The following is a 17,864-nucleotide window of genomic DNA, read 5'->3' as shown; positions in this document are numbered from 1 at the left end:
AGTACGGTTACCCGCCTACCGCCGGGGGTGGGCCATGTGGCACTCATCCGCCAATCCTCTGGAGAAAGGCGGGCCTCTTTGGGCGCTGTCACCAACGAGTACGAGCGAGAGCCAGAACAGGCGGGGTTCTAAGCCAATAGAGAGAGAGAGAAGGCTTGAAGATGGAAAAAGTAAGGAGCCATTCAAGAACGAGCTTCAGGAGGCACGGGGCGGCACAGTACTGACTGATAAATGTATCAACTAATAATATCTCGACACCCCATGACCCCGCCTTTTGACTCATAAACATCTAATCAGGTGAGTGATGAAGGCGGGTCAAAGTGAAACTTTAACCAGTACTGCGAAAACTTGGGACTTGAGTGGCAGGCAAGGCGAGGTGGAAAGAAGACTGGAGGAAGCCGCTACTGACCTTCGCCCCTCCCCCTGGATTTGGCGGGGGCCGATTCCAGTGACCCGCCCTCTATGACAACTTCGCAGGTGTGAGGGGAAATATCTCTCCTAGGGACCTGGGGCCTGACAATCTAAGTAACGCTCACGTCAATACTTCCTCCCTGAGCCGGAGATTTAGCACAGTGGTTCCGGTGCCTGCCTCGCAAGTGCGAGGTCCCAAGTTCGATCCCCCTATACCAAAAAAAAGAAAAAGAAAAAGGACCCTAGTGGATACTTCCCCGTTTTAGTGGGGCTTCAGAGGACTGGAGATTCGGGGATGGCCCGTAGGCGGTCTGAGGATGTTTTTAGCGGAGATAATGACAGTTACAAAAAGTAGTAGCTTGAAGATGTTTTAGCCCCTTCATAATTTTTCACATAGACCGCTGATATTTTCGGTTTTTTGTTTTTTGGTACCGGGGAATCAAACTTGGGACCTTGTGCTTGCGAGGCAGGCACCGGAACCACTGAGCTAAATCCGTGGCCCGACCGCTGATATTTTCGAAATCGTACGTAAATGTGAATAAAAGGATCTTTAGAAAATTGATGTTTGTGATACACAACAAAAAGGAAAAAGGGCGAGCTTACTATCAATTCCCCTGGAGCCCACTTCTAACAGTCTCACTGTTAGCCCTTCGTAACAGAAATTCTGGAAGCACAGCTCTGTCTAAGGTGGAGGGGGGGAAGGCAGGCGATTTGCTGGTTTAGAGGGAAACTGAAGTACAGAATACAGAGGCTTCAGTTTCCCCCGCTGTAAAATGGGGACAATAACAGCCACTTTGCTCATCCTCAGCAGTGTCCCAGCTGCAGCTGCATCATAGAGACCAAAACGGGATGAGAGGGGGCCCTGTGCAGAGACTGAAAGGCCTGAAATCAGTGAGTACATAGTCATATTTGGCGTCTCCCACACCATTCTTTTCAGTAAATAATAAAGAGGAAAGAGATAAACTATAACACTTAGGAACACTGTTTTTTAATGAATTACAAACTAAATTACAAATAATGTTAATAGCACTCAAGTACAAGAGGTGGGAAGAGACAAAAAAACTTAAAAAAAAAAAACCATTTAATTACAAAACCCCAAGGTGCACAACAATAAATCCAGCCACTCTGACAGAAAAAAAGACTATAACCTGATATATAAATAGAATTGTTCATCCTTTTTTTAAGGAAATATGTTTTCCCCAATGCCCTCACTGCATTACAGCCCTGAAGAGTGTCAGCATTCTCCAAATGATGTCTAAACCTTAGCTTCCACTCCCCTAGGGTGAGGGGTAGCTTTCAAAGGATGATAGGAGGAAGGACAAATCCCTGGTAACTGAAGAATTAAAAATTCTAAAAGGAAGAGAAAAATTTGAACATCTCTCACCTGCCTCATAAGGCCATGGTGAAGCAAAAGATCTGACTCAAGCACAACGCCTGTCCCTTGGGCCTCTAGATTCTTATTTGCCCAAAGCAGGGATGAAGGGACTGCTGGCAATCATTTCTTGGGCTTCCCCCCTGGGGCTGCATCTTGAGTCTCCCAGCCCTGTAGGTGAGATGAAATACTAAAACTTAGCTAAGTGATTGGATCTATTTTTTTTTTTTTTTTTTTGTACCGGGGATTGAACTCGGGTCCTTGCGCTTGCGCAGCAGGCGACGAAACCACTGAGCTAAATCCCCGGCCCTGGATCTATTTTTAACCTAATTCCTTAAAACAGATCCTCTCCCTTTTATTTTTTGGCTTGTTTCTCCAAAGTTCTAGTTTAGCCCCCTGCTGTAAGTTGGCCTTAAAAAAAACAGTGGCAGCAGAAGACTTGGGGTCCCTCTCATCTAAAACACAGAAAATAATTACAGGGGATTCAGAGATTGGGATGGGAAATGGGATTGGGGTCAGGGGTCAGTTTTGTTTTGAATCCCACCCCTCCTCAGCAAAGAGAGGGGGAGAGGGTAGTGAAGCTGAGTTAAGTGCATGTAATACTGAAGTTTCCTCTCATTTTCACCTGTTCCTCCTCTCTACCCCTGGATCCCCAGAACTGGCTGGACAAAAAGGGAAGGCAAGTGTTAAGGCAGCCAGAAATGATCAGAGAGCCTGCTTGAGTCCAAATCACCCAGAGCCGAGCCAGGTCAAACCCACAGTGGAGGAGAGGGTGAGGCTGAGGGTGAAGGCTTGGACAAGGACATCAGAGTCGAAGGTGGGGTACTGTCTTGGTCACATCCTGGAAGAATGGGTGAGCCAGAGCTGCTTTTGCCGAAATTCGCTTATTGGGGTCGTAGTGCAGCATTTGCTGGAGGAAGAGATGTATGATATCTTTAGTGACACAAGGGTGAACTAAATGGACAGCAGGTGTTCTTAGCAATCAGGAAAACAGAACTCCTTTTAACCCAGTTCTCATTTCTCTCCTCCCACATCTGAACCAGAGTGCTAACAAGGAGAGAAGTATGGACTAGGGAAAAGTGGCTGGGACCCAGAGTTCAAGGTCTCAGCTTTCCTTTATCCTGGAAAAGCCCTTCCCAAGGGGAATGAATGAGCGAACAGGTGCCCACTTCCCACCCTTACCGATAACAAGCTCCGTCCATCTTCATCCAGAGGAGGCACAACTTTGCTAAAATCTTGCCGGGCCCACTTGGGGAAGCTTGGCTTATAATCAGGCATAGAAGTAACTCCTGGCCAAACTACCTCATCTGGAGTCCCTAGAGTCCGAAAGATCCGGAAGAGTTGGTCAATCTCAGAATCTCCAGGGAATAGGGCACGGCGGGTCACCTGAAAATGGGGAAAGAGGAAAAGGCAAGAAACACACTGACGTAAATCACAGATGTCCCCTGCACAAAGGAGGTTCCCACAGGCAGTGGAAGGTCAGCAGGGCCCCATGACTCCCTCCCTGGGGCCTTTCATGGGGTTGGTCACACAGACCCTGAGACAATGAAGTCCCTTATTTCTCTTCTCATCCCCTCCTTCCTTCCCCCATGACAGCTTTGCAGATCCCCAAGGCTGGGTGGGGCTGGGAGGGGGTGAATGTTTGGGGTGCCACTGATGTGTAGCAAAGGGATCCCAAGCCACTCACGGGGTGTGGGGTAGACACTGCGGTCATCCCCCCTCCTTGTGATGCAGCCACTTCTAGATAGGAGCACAGCGGGCAGAGACTGTGTCTTCCATTTCTTCTGTGTTCCCCACAGCACTTAGCATGGTGCTGGGTACACACTAGGTACTTAATAAATATTTGTTGATGAATTGAGAGAGGAATATGGGCAATTGAAGGTAATGTACTGGGGGATAAATGCACATATTTATATACATATAGACATATATGGTCTCTAAGCCCTGTTACAACCCAGATAAAGGACCATTAAACATATTGATGATTTGATGTGAAGCCTTAGCCTGCTCCATTGTTGTATTAAAGGGGATGGGAGCTCTTACACAAGGCCATGCCTCAAGGATCCTTCAATCTGAAAAGCCAGAGTTTGAGAGGAGACATGATCTAAGCCTACAGATTAAATAAAGGGTGTGGATAAGTGAACATAGTTGGCTTCACTACATTCCTGGCATCCTACAAGGTCTCCAGGTCAAACGAAGGAGGCACTAAATGGAACTCAGTCTTCCAAATATGTGCACACTAAAATAGTTGAATAATTATAGAAATGATTTAGCTCATTTCAGGGATAAGAGAAGTATATTAGAGACAGTCTACGGTATCCTGGTGTCGCTCTAGAGAACCCTGAGAAAAAGACAGCCTATGGTTCTGGGCCAAGAAACGATTCTGTTGTTCTTGGATAAAAGGAGGAGAGGGCTTAGGCAAGCCTCCATACCATCTCAGCAAAGATACAGCCCAGGCTCCAGATGTCCACGGCTGTGGAGTAGTATTTGCAGCCCAGAAGGATTTCGGGGGCTCGGTACCACAGGGTCACCACCTACATGACAAGAGTAGAAAGTTGAGAGGTAGTTAAAGGACATGGACATTTCTACATCTCAGATCCTAAAAAAAATTCTCTCAGCCTCTTGGCAGTTTCTTTCTCTTCCTCTGATTTCCCCTAAGAAAATTTCCCCAACTTGTTGGCCCAGAATTAGCCTAGTCCATGGCTCTAGGGACCATATTTTCTGAACCCGCAATTTGGGACATTCCTGGAAAATGTAGGACAAATGGTCATAATTTTTTTTCTTTTCTTTTTTTTCTGAGATAGGGTCTCACTAAGCTGTCCAGCTGGCTTTGAACTTGCCATTCTCCTGCTTCAGCCTCTGAGTGCTGGTATTATAGACCTGTACCACCGTGCTCAATTAAATGGTCATAATTTTTTATTTCTTTTAAATTAATTTATTTATTTTTTCCTGGTACCGGGGATTGAACTCAGGACCTTGCACTTGTGAGGCAGGCATGGTGCCACTGAACTAAATCCCCGGGCCCCAATTTTTTTTTTTGGTACTGGGCATCGCGCTCTGGACCTTGCGCTTTCGAGGCAGGCAGCGGCACCACTGAGCTAAATCCCTGGCCCCCTAATTTTTAATATGCTTTTTGAGACAGGGTCTCACTTTGTAGTTAACACTGGCCCTGAATTCATTTTGTAGCCCAGGCTGGCCTCAAACTTGAGACGGTCCTCCTGCCTCAGCCTCCTGAGTACTGGGACTACAGGCATGCGCCACCACGCCCAGTACAAATGGTCATAATTTTTTTTTTGTTACCAGGGATCGAACTCGGGACCTTGCGCTTGCGAGGAAGGCGGTGGAACCACTGAGCTAAATCCCCAGCCCAATGGTCATAATTTTAATAGTGTGCCATTCAGCTGTCCTGGCCTGGTATCTAAACCTGGTTAGCCTGACAGCATGAATTCTGTGCATACCCTAAAACCCTTAGGATGTCAGAAATTCTATCTACCAAGAAAGAAATTGTTGGTTAGATAGTTTTAGCAACTTTGTGAGAGCTCTTGTTAACACTTCCCAGGATGCTCGGAAAAGAACAGCACAAAGGGACATACCTCATGGGTGTAAGTACGCACGGGGACCCCGAAGGCTCTGGCTAGCCCAAAGTCGGCTAGCTTGATGGCCCCATCTGCGTTGATAAGCAGATTCTGAGGTTTAAGGTCTCGGTGCAGGACGCGATGAGAATGGCAAAAAGCGAGGCCCTGGAGCAGCTGAAACAGATAGTTCTGACAAAGGAGAGAGGGAGATTGTGTTTCTCCATCACAATGAGCAGATTAGGTTTTGCTCTTTGCCCCCTAAACACTAAACCCTTCACTTATGTTAGATTATAACTACATGTTTAAAAACTATTTTTCCCATTGGACTTTCAGCCCAGTGAGGTTAAGAACCAGGTCTGATTCAGTTTTACAACCCTTTCCATATCCTGTGCTTAGCACACTAAATGTATGTTGAAGGAATATTTATGGAAAGATTCAAAGTAGCTCCAGGAGTGAAGAACCCATACCTAATAGACAGCAGACTCACTGGCTATTTTTCCCACTGAACAGGTAGAAGGGGGGCTAGGGATTTAGCTCAGTGGTTTGGCCACCTGCCTTGCAAGTACAAGGACCCGAGTTCCATCTCCAGTACCAAAAAACAAAGCAAAACAGGTAGAAGGGCCTTTTGGAGAAATCTACCAACAGCCCTCAAATCCCATTTATCTGAATTTCATCTGACCTCCCACCAGAGGCAGCCAGGTTGACTCACAAGAGTTTTAACTTTGATTCTTCAGCCCAACCCTAGGGCTAATGAGTATAATGAGTAGGGAAAGAGATGCAAAAGAAAGGGTGGGTGGTGACTGGGAAGGAGGCCAAAATAACAAAATTATCATCCAGTCTGAATCGCCTGCCTCTAGCCCCCCAGAACGTGCACATGGTGAAGTGAAGTTGATAGAAGGGTCACCTTAATGAGGGGAAGAGGAACGCCAGTGAGAGCAGAGGCGTCCATAAACTTCTTGAGATCTTGGTGCAGAAATTCGAAAACGAGGTAGAGTTTATTTTCCGTGTGGATGACATCCAGCAGCCTACATAAGAGGAGGTCCAGGAATTGTAGGTAAGGGAGAGAAAGCCCGGACTCGACAGATTAAACCCATCCTATCAGAATGCCTTCCAGACACTACTTACTTGACAATATTGGGGTGATTAAGCTCCTTAAGCAGAGAGATCTCTCGAATGGCAGTGCTGGGGACACCCTCAGTCTCACTTGGAGAGATTGGGAAAGCAGAGATGGGAATATGGTTACAAATACCCGCTTTGACATTAATTGGTCCACAACCTCCCACCCCCACGTCCTCTTGCAAAGTCAGAGAGGAGGAAGAGCACCGTAAAGAGTTAATTCCTGGGTAACTAGGACCTGGCTTATGGACACCTTAAGGTCAACATTTCCTCTTTCCCTGAGGTAGGTAAGTAAAGCCTCCCCGTTAAGCTGAAGCAGAGAGAAAAGAATGGAGAAAAAATGTGAGAGAGTAGCACCTGGCCACCCGGAGGGCCAGTGTGGTTCAACTGCCACTTGAAAGAGGGAGAGAACTCTGGGAGGGTGGAGTTGGGCAGGGAGGACGGCTCTTCGCTCAGTTTTCCACTGGTCCCCGCACACCCCCATTCCTTGGAAAGTCCTTCATCTCATCCCAGAGGGGTCCTTTCTTTTCCTGAGTCTCTCTGCTTGCACATTTGGGGACATCACCGGGTTCAGTATGGAACGGAAGTTTTCCATGGCTGCCAACACCACCCCGTACTCCCTCCAGGAAAACTCTCTACGCCGCCCCCCCTTCAAAAGAAGTCCCTCCCTGCCACTTTCCGGTCCCTGGACGGCTACCCGCCTGTTGGGGGTGGGGGAACAATCTAGGGGCTCCCTAGTTAAGAGTCCCGGCTACAGAAGCCACTCACGTGTCCAGGCGGATTTTCTTAAGCGCCACCACTTCTCCCGTCAACTTATTTTTGGCTTTGTACACAACTCCGTACGTGCCCTCTCCGATCTTTTCTACCTTTTGGAAGTTCTCCATGAAGCGCTAGTGAGTCGGGTCAGCCCGGCCCTGGAGCGGGGACCTGGGAACCCTGCAGAAAACGAGCCGAGGGGCCGAGGAGGGGAAAACGGAGCCCAGCACGGTGGCCTCGGGTCAAGATGGAACGCAGTGTATGTCTGGCTCTTGTCAATTTGTCCAACTTAAAACAATGTTCCCGCCTCCCCCCCTTCCCGTTCCCGACCGCCACCAGACGCCCCACCCCTCCTTCCCGCGTTTCCCCGACTCCGCCCTCGGCTCTTCTGATTGGCCAACGTTACAGAGGGCGGGGAGACCCTGCGCTCCTCGCGGCGAATGATCTTGCCCCGTGTAAGTTTGTTTCTGAGAGGCCAGACAAGTTTCTTCCGCCTTCGGGCGGCTGAGGACCTTTTTCCAAATTCCCGTTGTGGGTTTGAGTTTCCTACCTGTGTCTCTTGTCTGTAAAGATTCCCTGATCTCAAACTATTTTCACAACCCCTTGGGAAAATGTGTATCGACCTAAAATTAATTCCCACCTGGCCAGGGCGCCTCCTTTGAAAAACAGAAAGCTGGGAATCTCATCCCTAAGAATTCCTAGGCCTCAGAAAGAGGAAAGAGTGCCTCAGCCTTTCAGCCTGTATAAGTACTGTTCTCTGGTTTTGGATGTAAAGTTTCTGTTTCTGACTTTTTTAGAGGGTCCTGGTTTAACTCAACTGATGCACTCTTCCATGATGAATTCCGGTGCTGGGTATGTGTTATGTAGCTGCCTATAGGCCATCTCTTTCCCTAGTGATGGAGTGTGTCAAGTTGAGTGTAACCCAGTGAAGCCAGAAACTGGCCTTGCTTAGAGGGAGAGGAGTACCCAGTGACTTAGATCACTTGTCAGTTCGGTCTCTCTCGGGTCCTTCTGCCCCTCCCAGGACTCCCCTAGAAGGAGAAGAGGAAGGACTATGCAAATGAGCACCCCTTTCTTATATAGGGGCTTATTCCAGACCCCCAGCGCCTTTGGTTGCTGGAATAAAGAACAGGATGGATATGCTGCTGGCAAGGTGTCTTCTCCACTTGTCTGTGCTGAATGGTTTGTTGGTGGTGGGGATCACAGAAGGTGAGTGTGTTTGTGTGTGTGTGTGTGTGTGTGAATCAGGAATTGAACACTTGGTCTGGTTTCCCACCTCATAATGGGAGAAACCAGCAATACCTCAGATTTCCTCCACCTATTTGATTTAGGGAGTAAATGGGCACCTGACCTCCTTCCCTACGTGGAAATTTGAGATTGAGCATGAAAATGATCCTGTCTGTTTAGAAGGGCAGAAGGATAATGGGTCTTTGTGGCAATAATTTGAGGTCCTCATGGCAGTGAGCTGGAGCAGAAACTCCAAAAGGGTGAAATGAGTGGGAGGTTCTTTTAGGTAATGTCCCAGGTACATGAAGTAGGGGATTCAAAGTGGGGAGTAAGAAAAGCTGGTGTTGGATAAGAAGGCTAAAGAGGCACCACCTTTCCCCCTTGGAATGGGTATGGGTGAACACTGCCCAGACATATTATTCTGGGGCTGGGAGAAACAGGCAGGGGGTCTCAGCTGAGCATCACATGAAAGGGCTCTGGGGGATTGGGGCCTCGTGACAGGAGTGGGGTGGAGGTAGTGGTGTCCAGAGGGTCTGGAATGTCCCATGCTGCCCTGAAGAGGGAGGGTGGGAAGTGGAAAAAGAATGGGGCATCTTGTGACTTCTCTTGCTCTAGTGCTGGGATGCTCAATGAGATAATTCTAGATAATCCCCTAGAGGAATCTTCTAAATTTCCAGTGTGCATTAGAAATGAGGTGAGGAGCCAGGCATGGTGCCACATGCCTGTAATCCCAGCACTTGGGAGATTTAGGCAGGATGTTCATGAGTTCGAGATCAGCCTGGGCTACATATAACGAGACCTTGTATCAAAAAAACAACAAACAAAAAAAGAAAATAAATAGAGTGAGGATCATTTTTGCTCTGCTGATATGTAGACATCATATGCCAGCTTGGCTTCCCTTCTCTGGATCCCTGGTGTCTCAGGCCTCTAGGAAGTTCTTTTTTTGTGTGTGGTGTAGGGGATTGAACTCTACCTTGTGCTTTCGAGGCCAGCATAGTGCCACTGAGCTAAATCCCCAGCCCTAGGAAGTTCTTGATTTGACATCCCTCATTCATGCTGCAGTTTCAAGACTTTTATTGTGTTCCTTCATATTTTCTGCAAACATTCTGTTCACACGCATCCACCTGAGGCTCTTAAAAGATTGCTTTTTTTTTTTTTTTTTTGTACTGGGAGTTGAATCCAGGGCTTGGCACTGAGCTACATCCCCAGACCTGCTCTTTCATTTTGGATCCCGATTTTTAAAACTAAGAATAGATTGAGGATTGACTCAGCAGTAGGGTACACATTTAGCACATCCAAGGCCTTGGGTTTAGTTCTCAGTATCAAAAAACAAAACAAAAACAAAAAAAAGAAAGAAAAAAGACATTTTTTCTTGGTGCTAATGAAACTTTACATGAACTGGGTTTGTTTGGTAGTTATTTTAGTGTGAAATGACATTGCGCAAGAAAATATTTTTATTTTTGTTTTTATTTATTAAAAAAATTTTTTTTGGTATCTGGAATCAAACTCGGGATCTTGCGATTTCAAGGTAGGGGGCGGAACCACTGAGCTAAACCCCCGGCCCCAATATTTGTATTTATTTATTTATTTATTTATTTATTTTTTGGTACCAGGGATCGAACTCGGGTCCTTGTGCTAATATTTGTATTTTTAACAGATACTTAAACTGAATTTGCAGGGTTAACATGATTCTGATATTTGCTTTTAAATATTTTAACCAAAAGCAAAAACAACCTATAAAGATAAAGCAAATATGACCAAATGCTAAGAATTTGTTGAATCTAGATGAAGGCATGTGGAGATCCAGAATACCCTTTTTTCTTTCAGACTCCTCTCTTACTCATCTACTACATTTACGATTTTTTTTTTTTTTTGAGACAAGAGTCTCACTATGTAATTCAGGTTGGTCATGAATCGCTGTGTAGTCCAGGCTGGTCTTGAACTCTATTATAGCCCAGGATGGCCTTGAACTCACAGGCAGTCCTCCTGCCTCAGCCTCCCAAGTGCTGGGATTACAGGCACCACACCTAGCTCCAGGCTGGTCTCGAGCTCTTGATCCTCTGGCCTCAGACTCCCAATTATAGACATGTGCCAATACACCCAGCTCAGTTAGAGTAATTTTATCTGCTCATCCCTACTCCCAAACTGCCTGCTTGCCATCCTCCCCATTGTTTGCCATAGTGATATCTCTAAAATACAAATATGATCATGCTCCAAAAGCTTCTGAAGGGTGAACTTTGTGGTATTGGGTTATATCTCAAATTAAAACAAAAGATCTGTAGTCGCATGCCTATAATCCCAACACTTGGGAGGCTGGGCTGAGGTAGGATGATTTTGAGTTCAAGGCCAGCCTGGCCTACATAGTGAGTTCAAGGCTAGTGCAGACAACATAGTGAGACTCTGCCTTGAGAAACAAAATAAATAAATAAATATTTTTTTTAAATCTTCAACTCATCTTCTCAGCGTCATTTCTCACAGTATGCATTGAGCACAATCCTAGGGTCCCCTGACATACCATGTGCTTCTGTGCCTCCATGCATCTCCTCATACTTGTTAGACCTGCACTTTAGGACTATGGCAACTCCTCATTGAGGTCTCCCATAGTCTGCTACAGTGGAATGAACTAGTTTACTCTGACATTTTGTTATACTCTGTGTATGTCTGTTATGGAAAATATTAAGCAGTGTTTTCAATTATAATAATCTTTGTACATGCTCATTTTTTTCTTTATACCAAGCGTTGAATCCAGGGCCTAAGCTACATCCCCAACCCTATTTATTTATTCTCACTAAATTGGCCATCCTGGGCTAGAGCTTTTGATCCTCCTGCCTCAGCCTCCCAGAGCTCTGGGATTACAGATGTGTGCCACCATGCCCAGCTACATACTTATTTCTCATACTTCACTTTGAATCCCTTCAGAGCCGTAGTTTATACATTCCTTAAATTCTTTGTGCCTAGAATAGTGCCTAGTATGTGGTGGGTATTCAGGAAATTAGAATGCACTCTGCATGGGAGAATGAGGGGGGCAACATAGAACAGAATGTTATCCCCTTAAAAAAGGACTAAGCGAAGATCCCAGGACCCTTATGGCACATTCCTTTAGGACCCAGAGACCAGGACTGGTTTGGTGTTTCAAGGCAGCTCCTAACTAAAGCGTGGAACAAGCAGCTGTATCCAGAATGGACAGGAGTCCAGGGGCCTGACTGCTGGAGAGGTGGGAACCTGGAAGTTCTGTGGGGAGGGCACAGTGGGGATGGGATGGGGAGGAGAGCAGGAACTGGGTTGAAGATTGGCCACTTGGGAAGACTGGACGGAAAAGATATATGGGGAGGGGAAGCCAAGAGATCCCAGTTCATGCAGCTTCAAATTCCAGGTGGCCAGGTGGCCCTAAAGGTCAGTAACGATGGGCCTACACTACTTGGTGCAAATGCCTCTTTCTCCATCATCCTGCAATTCCCGGAAAGCCAAAAGGTACTGCCAGATGGGCAGGTTGTCTGGGCCAACAACACCATCATTAATGGTAAGTACCTCTCTGCTCTTCCTAGGGCTCAGTGAGCCCAGGAAGTGCTGCCTACCCCCTCTGTGTTTTTGAACAAATATATGTAGTACCTACTCACTGACATAAAATTAGAAAACACAGTTAAACAAAAATATAGTCCCTAAACAGAGGGACAGCAGAATCTAGAAGCTGGACAGACCTAGATTTAAATTTGTCACAAGTATGTGACCTCAGGCTTGTGCTTTATTGCCTTTTGTAAAATGGGGATGGTACCTTCCTTGGAAGGCTGTTGTAAGGATGAAAATATAGTAATATGTAAAGTATTCAGCATAGGGCTGTTTTGTTAGCTGGTCCTGTTATTTATTTATTTATTTTATACCGGGGGTCAAACTCAGGACCTTGTACTTGCCAGGGAGGGCTGTGCTGCTGAGCTATATTCCCAACCCAGACACTGTTATTTTTATCTCACTAGTTAGGGAAAATTGCTATAAACATTTTAATATTTGGTTTTTCTTATGTAAGTATATACATATGACTCTTATATTGGAGTTTCCATATATCCCCACCTCCAACTACTACCCTAAGTGGGTTATCCCTTGGAAATTGTACTTTCTAGCTAGGGCGTATTTCCAGAGTCTCTTTCTAATTCCTTAGGAACTATTTTAGAAATTTTGATACATACAAAAGAATGCCAGGAGCTAGGCGTGGTGGCATATTCCTTTAATCCCAGCTATCCAGATGGCTGAGGCAGAGGACTGTAAATTCCTGGCCAGCTTGGGCAACTTAGTAAGAAGACTCTGTCTAAAAAAGAAAAGAAAAGAAGCTGGGTATGGTAGTGGTGGTGTATGCCTGTAATACCAGCACTCTGGGAAGCTGAGGCAGGAGGATTGCAATTTAGTAAGACTCTGTCTAAAAAAAAAAGGGCTGGCAGAATGGGGATTTAGCTCAGTGGCACCATGCCTGCCTCGAAAGTATAAGGTCCTGAGTTCTATTCCTGCTACTGAAAAAACAATAACAAAAAAGGGCTGGGGACATAGTTCAATGTAAAGGCCCTAAGTTCAATCCACAGTACAACACACACACACACACACACACAAAGAACAAAAAGAGTTGTGGGTGTGGCAGCACACACTTATAATCTCAGCATTCAGGAGGTTGAGGCAGGAGGATTGCTGTGAGTTCGAGGCCAGCCTGGGCTACATAGTGAGACCCTGCCTCAAAAAAGAACAAAAAGAGGGCTGGGGATTTAGCTCAGTGGTTTTGCCGCCTGCTGCGCAAGTGCAAGGACCCAAGTTCGGTCCCCAGTACCAAAAAAAGGAACAAAAAGAGTGTCAGGGTTTGAGGGTGACTGTACCTATCTTTCAGGGAGCCAGATGTGGGGAGGACAACCAGTGTATCCCCAGGAACCTGATGATACTTGTATCTTCCCTGATGGTGGACCCTGCACATCTGGCCCTTGGTCTCAAAGAAGACGCTTTGTTTATGTCTGGAAGACCTGGGGTGAGGGACTCCCTTCTCTGGGCTGTCATCTACACACTTGTGTTTACTGCCTCCTATCTGGTCATCTTTCTTTACAGTCTCACCCCTTAACTTACATGATTTCCTCCTAATCTTTATTTTCCGCTTGGGACCTTCTTCTTTCATAGCACCTAATCCCCTTCAACTATTATAATTTTTTGGGCTGGGATGTAGCTCAGTGACACCATGCCTGCCTGGCAAGCTCAAGGTCTTGAGTTTGATCTCTGGTACCAAAAAAAATTAAAATTAAAAATGTGTATATAATTTTGAGGGGCTAGTGCAGGGGTGCTGGGGCCCAAACAGAGCCTCTCATACATGCTAATAATAATAGCCCTAGCAAACTCTATCACAAGTCTTTCTAGAAGTCCTTCCCCAAGGAAGGACCCCCAACCCCCTCTCCATAGCATTGCCAAACACCTTCTGAAGTAATCACCTTTAATTACCTCCTGATGTCCCTTCTTTGGTATTCTCAAATCCTTCGCCTCAGTTCATTTTGACCAGTAGCTACCCCGTCTCTGTTCTTCCTTCCAATTATCTCAGGCCAATACTGGCAAGTTCTGGGGGGCCCAGTGTCGAGACTGAGCATTGGGACAGGACAGGCAATGCTGGGCACACATACCATGGAAGTGACTGTCTACCACCGCCGGGGGGGCCGGAGCCATGTGCCCCTTGCTCATTCCAGCTCAGCCTTCACCATTACTGGTAAGGATAGACCTGGGCAGAGGAATATAGGACTAGAGCCAGTGCAGGCCCAGGTGCTCAGCTTGGAGTTGGAGGGTGTGGTTGTTAAAGGGAAAGCTGTGGGCCTGGGTCTCACTTTGTCTGTCTCTAACCCCAGACCAGGTGCCTTTCTCTGTGAGCGTGTCCCAGCTGCAGGCCTTCAATGAAGGGAACAAGCACTTCCTGAGAAATCAACCTCTGACCTTTGCTCTTCAGCTCCATGACCCCAGTGGCTATTTGGCTGGGGCTGACCTCTCCTACACCTGGGACTTTGGAGATGGTACTGGGACACTGATATCTCGGGCACTTGTTGTCCCTCATACTTACCTGGAGTCTGGCCCAGTTACCCCCCAGGTGGTGCTGCAGGCTGCAATTCCTCTTACCACCTGTGGCTCTTCCCCAGTTCCAGGCACCACAGATGGGTACATGCCAACTACAGAGGCCTCTGGCACTACAGCTGGGCAAATGTCTACTGCAGAAGTTATGGGTACTACACCTGATCAGGTGCCAACTACAGAGCCTTCTAGAACTACAGCTCTGCAGGTGCCAACCACAGAGGCCATAAATACTGCCTCTGTATGGGTGCCAACCACAGAGGGCACAGGTACTACCCCTGAGCAGGTACCAACCTCAGAGGTCATAGGCACCACCCTAGCAAAGATGACAACCACAGAGGCTGTTGGCACAACACTGACAGAAGTGTCAAGTCGAGAGCCCTCTGAAACCACGCTTGCACAGGCAACAGTTACAAAGTTGGTGGAGACCACAGCTGGAGAGTTACCCACCCTTGAGCCTGAGGATCCAGGTGCCAGGCCATTCACGCCCTCAGAAGGCATTTCTGGTAAGAGGGGCAGTGTGAATGACAGTTATGGAGGCACGGTATTTGTTACTCCTGTACTCGGAAAATCTTACCAAGGACCCAGATGTTACCCAGACTTTGCTTAGCATTGTGATTTCCATAAGAGCTCTCACTGGCTCTAAAGCCCTTAAAGTGTCCACCTGTTTTACTGTCTGTCTGTCTCTCTCTCCCTCTGTCTTTTTTTTTTTTTTTTTTTTTGAGACAGGGTCTCCCTGTGTATCCCAGCTGGCCTTAAACTTGCAGTCTTCCTGCCTCAGCCTCTTGAGTTCTGAAATTACCAGCATTTGCCATCACCTTCAAGTTTCTCTTAATGACATGCGAGAGATTTGGAGTTCAGGAACCTGGAGTTTTCACCTAGGAGAAAACTTAGAGTTTTCACTCTAAGGAGAGTTTATTGTTTCTCTACCCCTGAGGAGAAGAGCTAGGAGGGACAGGGAACACACTGTGATCATTTACATAGTTATACCACATTTTCTGTTCAAGCATAAATACACAGAAATCTTTCTCTCTGGGATATCAGTCCTTCCACTTCCCACTGTTAAATTCCTATCCCAAAGAGAAACAGGAGGAATGAGATAATGATGCTTAAATGAGTTAATATATGTTGAATGTCTGGCCTAGGACTTGGCAAAGTGTGGGGAAATGATAAACATTTTGGGATTTTTTAAATAGTGCATGGCTGTAATCTGACCACACTGGGAAGCTGAGGCAGAAGGATCACAAAGTTTGACCCCAGCCTGGGAAACTTAGTCAGTTACTGAGATTGTGTCTGAAAATAAAAAATGTTAAAAGGGCTGGGGATGTACCTCAGTACAAAGGCCCTTGGTTCATTCCACAGTACCACAAAAAAGTGCCCCCCTCCAAAAGAAAGCAACAACAGCACCCAAAAAACCACCTTTGCCCCCAAACTGTGTGACTCTGAAGCAGTCATTTTCTCCTTCTGGCTGTTTCCTTATCTATAAAGCAAAAATTTTCCAGATCTTGCCTGATTCTAAGCCAGTTAACTCCAGTATCTGGTAGCTCTGGCTCTGTGTGGGAAAAGGCCTGCTTGACCTCTTCTTCCAAGTGAGTTATCTGTCACTTGACCTTCTGTCTTTAATCCTCTCTTGCCAGCGTCCCCAAGCTCCCTGCTGAATGGTACAGACACCTTAACACTGGTGAAGAGACAAGTCCCGCTGGATTGTGTTCTGTATCGATATGGTTCCTTTTCCCTCACCCTGGACATTATCCGTGAGTCTTGCCTACTTTGGGGGCTGATGAAGGGAGACATGTGCAGGACAAGAGGAATGCCCAAATGACAGGAGCCTTTGAAGGCACAGGACTGGGACTGGGGGAGTAACTCTAGGGCTTTCCTGTCTATCAGCCTGGTGGAGGAAGCCTGACTTATAATCTTTCGATTCCACAGAGGGCATTGAAAATGCAGAGATCTTGCAGGCTGTGCCATCCAGTGAGGGTGATGCATTTGAGCTAACTGTGTCCTGCCAAGGCAGGTGAGTGTCCCGCTGATTGTCCTGATAACATTTGGGTGAACATGTCTCTTCTTGGATCCCTAATGCAAGCTCATACCTCTTCCAGGGTGCCTGAGGAAGCCTGTGTGGACATTTCATCACCTGGGTGCCTACCCCCTACCCAGCGGCTGTGCCGGCATGTGCCACCAAGCCCAGCCTGCCAGCTGGTTCTGCACCAAGTATTAAAGGGTGGCTCAGGGACCTACTGCCTCAATGTATCTTTGGCTGATGCCAACAGCCTGGCAGTAGCCAGCACCCAGATTGTCATGCCTGGTAAGTAACTGGACAAGAGGTAGAATGAAGAACTGGCAGAGGGAGCAGATGGTAAAGCAGATGGTAAATGTCTGGGCTTCTGCTCATAGGTCAAGAAGCAGGTCTTGGGCAGGCTCCTCTGCTTGTGGGCATCTTGCTGGTGTTGGTGGCCGTGGTGCTTGCATCTCTGATATACAGGTGAGAGCCTCACTGTCTAGCCGAGACTCCCAATCCTTTTTACCACCGCTTAGCCTAGTTCAGGAGAGAGGAAACTACTACTTCTTCTGAGGAAGCCGAATGCCAGGAAAGAGCCCAGCCTTGGAAGTTAGGCTTGGGCTAAAGTCTTGCTGTGGGACCTTGGGGGCTGAGCTCTGAGATGTAGGACAATGAATACCTGCCATTTCTAGTATGTTAGAAGCAATGTAGGTAAGCCAGCTGGTGCTGGAGCAAGAGTGCAAGAGTTGATGCTGTTGGTAACTTATCAGTATTAAAAGTGGCGCAATGCAAGTGAGCTAAGTGCTGTACCTGTGAGAAAGCTGCTGAGGGTCTCGAAGCAGGGAAGCCTATACAGGAAGAGGGAATGAATAGGGGTTGCTGAGGGAATAAGAAGGGGAATCCTCCAGGTGATGAGAAGAGAGGGATACGATCAAGGTCTAGTAGGCCCAGGATATGGGTGTATCCATTCTTTGGAGAAGCAGATGGGGTGCTTTTGTCCATTGCTAACCAGTTTCCCCCTTCTCCCAAAATCAGGCACAGGCTGATGAAGCAGGGCTCAGCCCGCTCCATTTCCCAGCTGCCACATGGTAGCACCCACTGGCTGCGACTGCCCCAAGTTTTCCGCACTTGTCCCATTGGTGAGAACAGCCCACTCCTCAATGGGCAGCAGGTCTAGGACTCTCGTATGATGCTGTGATTTTCCCAGGGTTGACAGCAATGCCTGTGTTTTCTGCAGTCTTCCCTTGGAGACTACCATTGCCTGAAATAAACGCTCAGAACCTGGGGCTGCTTTATTTCTTGCTTCTTGAATCTGTGTCTTTTAAGGAGTAAAAGT

At 47.0% G+C, this 17,864-nt stretch overlaps 2 protein-coding genes across 9 annotated transcripts; one reads left to right on the top strand and one right to left on the bottom strand.

Moving 5' to 3' along the window:
* The first annotated feature begins 24 nt into the window (after positions 1-24).
* Pmel (premelanosome protein) lies at positions 25-17,812 on the top strand. Of its 7 annotated transcripts, none has more exons than XM_087192129.1 (13): positions 25-477; positions 1,223-1,302; positions 8,314-8,439; positions 11,561-11,671; positions 11,831-11,977; positions 13,322-13,456; positions 14,015-14,176; positions 14,313-15,035; positions 16,167-16,283; positions 16,459-16,543; positions 16,629-16,834; positions 16,924-17,011; positions 17,564-17,812. In XM_087192129.1, the coding sequence occupies exons 3-13, from the start codon at positions 8,364-8,366 to the stop codon at positions 17,703-17,705; spliced, it is 1,992 nt and encodes a 663-aa protein (XP_087048255.1). In that variant the 5' UTR covers positions 25-477; positions 1,223-1,302; positions 8,314-8,363; the 3' UTR covers positions 17,706-17,812. The 7 variants fall into 7 exon arrangements, with proteins under 7 accessions (XP_087048255.1, XP_004861412.1, XP_021097142.1 ...); XM_004861355.4 differs by having other exon boundaries at positions 1,220-1,302; XM_021241483.2 differs by lacking the exon at positions 8,314-8,439.
* On the bottom strand, positions 1,384-7,429 carry Cdk2 (cyclin dependent kinase 2). Of its 2 annotated transcripts, XM_004861357.4 has the most exons (8): positions 7,243-7,429; positions 6,484-6,561; positions 6,263-6,383; positions 5,377-5,547; positions 4,216-4,317; positions 3,471-3,614; positions 2,966-3,169; positions 1,384-2,693 (listed from the first exon to the last, which is right to left on the bottom strand). In XM_004861357.4, exons 1-8 carry the CDS (start codon positions 7,356-7,358, stop codon positions 2,589-2,591), a joined length of 1,041 nt encoding a protein of 346 aa, XP_004861414.1. In that variant the 5' UTR covers positions 7,359-7,429; the 3' UTR covers positions 1,384-2,588. The 2 variants fall into 2 exon arrangements, with proteins under 2 accessions (XP_004861414.1, XP_004861415.1); XM_004861358.4 differs by lacking the exon at positions 3,471-3,614.
* Positions 17,813-17,864: the final 52 nt, after the last annotated feature.

This window comes from Heterocephalus glaber, unplaced genomic scaffold (genome assembly GCF_053883595.1).
Source record: "Heterocephalus glaber isolate CG9 unplaced genomic scaffold, H.glaber_assembly_v1.0 deba00001569, whole genome shotgun sequence".
NCBI lineage: Eukaryota > Metazoa > Chordata > Mammalia > Rodentia > Bathyergidae > Heterocephalus > Heterocephalus glaber.
Note: the sequence above shows the minus strand (reverse complement) of the source record. Positions and strands in the feature narration are given on the sequence as shown.

Excerpts from the sequence above, each read along its gene's own strand:
- Cdk2 (XM_004861357.4), bottom strand. The coding sequence starts at position 7,358 with ATGGAGAACTTCCAAAAGGTAGAAAAGATCGGAGAGGGCACGTACGGA. Across the intron at positions 4,318-5,376 it reads TGCGTACTTACACCCATGAG|GTGGTGACCCTGTGGTACCG; the intron begins GTATGTCCCTTT and ends CTTGTCATGTAG. Across the intron at positions 3,170-3,470 it reads CAGTGTCTACCCCACACCCC|GTGACCCGCCGTGCCCTATT; the intron begins GTGAGTGGCTTG and ends CCCCATTTTCAG.
- Pmel (XM_087192129.1), top strand. The coding sequence starts at position 8,364 with ATGGATATGCTGCTGGCAAGGTGTCTTCTCCACTTGTCTGTGCTGAAT. Across the intron at positions 14,177-14,312 it reads CTCAGCCTTCACCATTACTG|ACCAGGTGCCTTTCTCTGTG; the intron begins GTAAGGATAGAC and ends CTCTAACCCCAG. Across the intron at positions 16,835-16,923 it reads CACCCAGATTGTCATGCCTG|GTCAAGAAGCAGGTCTTGGG; the intron begins GTAAGTAACTGG and ends TTCTGCTCATAG.